This window comes from Poecilia formosa, unplaced genomic scaffold (assembly GCF_000485575.1).
Source record: "Poecilia formosa unplaced genomic scaffold, Poecilia_formosa-5.1.2 Scaffold713, whole genome shotgun sequence".
Classification (NCBI taxonomy): domain Eukaryota; kingdom Metazoa; phylum Chordata; class Actinopteri; order Cyprinodontiformes; family Poeciliidae; genus Poecilia; species Poecilia formosa.
Window position 1 is genome coordinate 102,241 of NW_006800652.1, and position 3,528 is coordinate 105,768.

At 41.8% G+C, this 3,528-nt stretch overlaps 1 protein-coding gene across 1 annotated transcript; it reads right to left on the bottom strand.

The window, feature by feature from the left end:
• Window positions 1-206: 206 nt before the first annotated feature.
• On the bottom strand, window positions 207-1,730 carry LOC103131054 (NACHT, LRR and PYD domains-containing protein 1b allele 3-like). Its single transcript, XM_016666360.1, has 2 exons — window positions 1,726-1,730; window positions 207-1,603 (listed from the first exon to the last, which is right to left on the bottom strand). The coding sequence occupies exons 1-2, from the start codon at window positions 1,728-1,730 to the stop codon at window positions 535-537; spliced, it is 1,074 nt and encodes a 357-aa protein (XP_016521846.1). The 3' UTR covers window positions 207-534.
• Between the last annotated feature and the right edge of the window lie 1,798 nt (window positions 1,731-3,528).

Genomic DNA, 3,528 nt, shown 5'->3' on the forward strand with positions numbered 1-3,528 from the left:
TAAACTACCAAAATGGCTTAAATGAATAGACAGGCCTGATGATGTCACATCCGGGATTAGAGGAAGTAAAATTATTTATCAATCCTTTTAAATATTATTAATACCAATATTAATATTTGTAATAAGACCAATCGCCTCGTGACCAGGATGTTAATGCTACTGCCTTAGCATTAGCATATCTTTAGCATTAGCAGCTGAGATGACAGTTCTAGCTTCATGTTCTCTGTTTAATTGGCTTTGAATGTTTTTTTCATTTGTTGTAAACTGGTGTTACATCAATAAAGTAGCAAAACAAGTCAGAAAGATCAAATTATCCAATAAATAACTGTTTCTAAATAAGCAAAAACATGAACCTTAAAATATGACAACACAGAAACTTCAACAAATTCCAACCAGTTCACACAATTTCACAATAAAAGTCCACTATGTAAGGTAAAAGTTTTGTCCATAATCAATGATTTTCATGTTTACAGTAAACAGTTTCTGACATGTCTTTGGGTTTATGACTCCATATCTTCCCCTTCAGTTTATCACTTACTGGTTTGGTTCCACTTTCTCACAGATCAGCCCCACATGTTTACAGAGAAACGGGTCGAGCTCACAGAGGAACCGGATCATCTCAGAACTCGCAGCAGCTCCTTTCCTCCTCACCGTGTCGACTAAAACTCGACCTTTGTCTCCTCTGACCTTCTCCGCCTCCACCGCCTCAGAATCACTCAGGACTTTTTTCTCCAGCAGTTTGTCCAGCAGACTCTGCAGAACCGGTTCTGAAATCCCATCGATGATTCTGGTCCGGGTTTCCTTCAGCTGCTCGTCAGAAGGCAGACCCGGTTTCACTCTGTGAGCTAAAAGACAAACACGTCTCTCCCAAACGCAGCAGGAGGTTTCCTTCTCCTTCACGCTCAGCTTAATGTTTCCAGTGATGCTGCTGAAAATCACCTGGATGGAGGTGAAGTAGCTGCTGTAGGATTCTGGGTCAAACTCTGCTTCTGTGGGCTGAACCAGAACCGATTCTCCTGCAGGACTGGTGGACAGAGAGTAGGTCTCCTCTGGACGCAGTTTGCAGTGTGGAGGAGCATCTATGAACGTCTCCAGTCCAAATAATTTCTTCCTGCTCCGCTTCAAATCCCGGATCACAACATTCCCTGGAAGAAGCAACAGATTGAGGAAGGAAGTGACATCAGGATCAGCTGGAGGTCTGTAGAACAGCAGAACCAAGGCTCGGACCGGGTCAGGAGGAGAATCTTCATCCTTGACGTTCCCAAAAGCAGAAAACCCTGTGATGCTGATGACGATGTGAGTCTCTGTGATCCTCTCAGGCCTGATAAACTCCACGCCTTCATCATGGAGGTGAGCGACTGACAGGAAGTGACATCGTCCTGTGGAGCGGACCTCACAGTGAGGCAGATGAAGCCGAGCCACAGACCGCTGCTGGCAGCTGATGTCAAACAGAGGTCCTGCAGGCTTCTTGCCATGTGGGCCCAGTAAGCTCCTGTTCCAGGGAACCACCCTGTAAAACACGTCTCCTCCTCCCGTCATGTCAAACACCAGGCCGCTCACTCTGCACTGGTACCGGCCTGGACCGGAGCACTGGAACCAGCANCTGATGTTACTTCACCGATTCTAACTTGAATTTTCCTATTTATTAAAAAGTCTCTAATCCATTGATATATCTTTCCTTTAATGCCCAACCTATATAATTTAATTAATAATCCCTCTACCCACATCATATCATACGCTTTTTCTATATCAAAAAATATTGCCACCACATTTTCTTTATTTACTTGTGCCTTTCTAATTTCATGCTCTAGACATAATGTCTTTTAGTCTCCTAGCTAGCAGTCTCCTTATATACTGTTGTCCCCGCCTTCTCAATTAACTGCCCAGCCAATCAAACTCCAGCAAACATGACTCCTTCTATTAAGAGCTGGGTTTGAGGCAGGCCTCCTCCTTAGTAGGTTCCAAGATGGCCGCCACAAGGACACACCCAAAAAGGTAACAAACATTTCACAAACAAAAGGATCACATACACACATTCTGGAACTTAAACATTTAAGAAAATCTTGTTGCTTCTTAACACTGAGTCAGGACTCATAAAAACCTAACAGATGAATGTTCAAAGATCTGAGTCAGCAAACAAAACTTCAGCTCCTCCTTGTCCATCATGGCGTCTGAAGGGCCGTCTGACCCGCAAACATCAAGATACCAACCAGACGTCAACATCATAACAGCAGCAGAAACTAGAAAGGCAACAGGAGCATCAGCATTGTTAGCCATTTAAAAAAGAAAACATTTATTCAGAGCAGCATTAGCATTATGCTAACCAGAGCAACGTAACCATCAAGTAAACCACAAAGTTCAGAACTGATCAGAACATCATGAACAGAGGAAGTAAATAGCAGAAAAGAGCAGAGCAATATGGAAACTAAAAGTGGTAAAACACAGAAGCTGAGCAACCAGCTGCAAAATCCTCCGTTTTGTCAAACAAGATGGAAAATTCGGTCTTTCCCTTGTTCGCCATTATCAACTTCATCACCATAGTGATACAGACTTCCTGTCATTTTCTATGGTAGATAAAACATTTCCAGCCGCCAAAAGCAATGAACTCAGCAATGCTGATTGACCAAATGTTTGTTTTTACCCCAGAACCTCAAATGACTGAGCTCCACTTCTGGAGAGAAATAATACGATTCTGTCAGCCATAATAATGTTACTCAATTAAATGTAAAAGGTATGGTTTGATAAAACTACTCCTAAAAGTACATTTAGTTTAATGTTTTTAACACCCCTCTGGTTTTCACAGAGTAAATATAATTGTTGATGAAAGCAGGCTGTCATGTGGTTCTGATAACAAGGAAAAAAGTTAAACTGTAGTGTTTTCTCAAACTGGGTTTATAGAATAGTTTGGTTCTGGTCGGATTGTCTTCAGATGGTTTAGATTTTCAGCTGGAGCTGATTTTATTCAGTTTTATCAGCAGCTAAATGTGTCAAACAGGAAGCTGTGACCTTTTGTCCTGTAAACACAGATTCTGATCACAGCCTCCATCCAGTCTGTGTCATGGTTTAGGTTGGAAAAGACCCAATAAAGAGAAACGATAATGAATACAGGGAATCGATCAACAGGAAAGTTTGAGAGAACTGAATGAAAACCAGAGCCACTGAACATAAATATACAGATTTATGCTCAGTTTCATATATCTATGCTCAGCATCCTCCTTCGTTCTTATTGTTCACCTATTTTTACCTTCAGCATCTTCCTCTAAGTCGTTCTCCCACACCACAGCCTCCTTCAATCTGTAACTCCTTCAATCTGTAACTCCATCAATCCGTAACTCCATCAATCCGTAACTCCATCAATCTGTAACTCCATCAATCTGTAACTCCTTCAATCCGTAACTCCTTCAATCCATAACTCCATCAATCTGTAACTCCATCAATCTGTAACTCCTTCAATCCGTAACTCCATCAATCCGTAACTCCATCAATCTGTAACTCCATCAATCTGTAACTCCTTCAATCCATAACTCC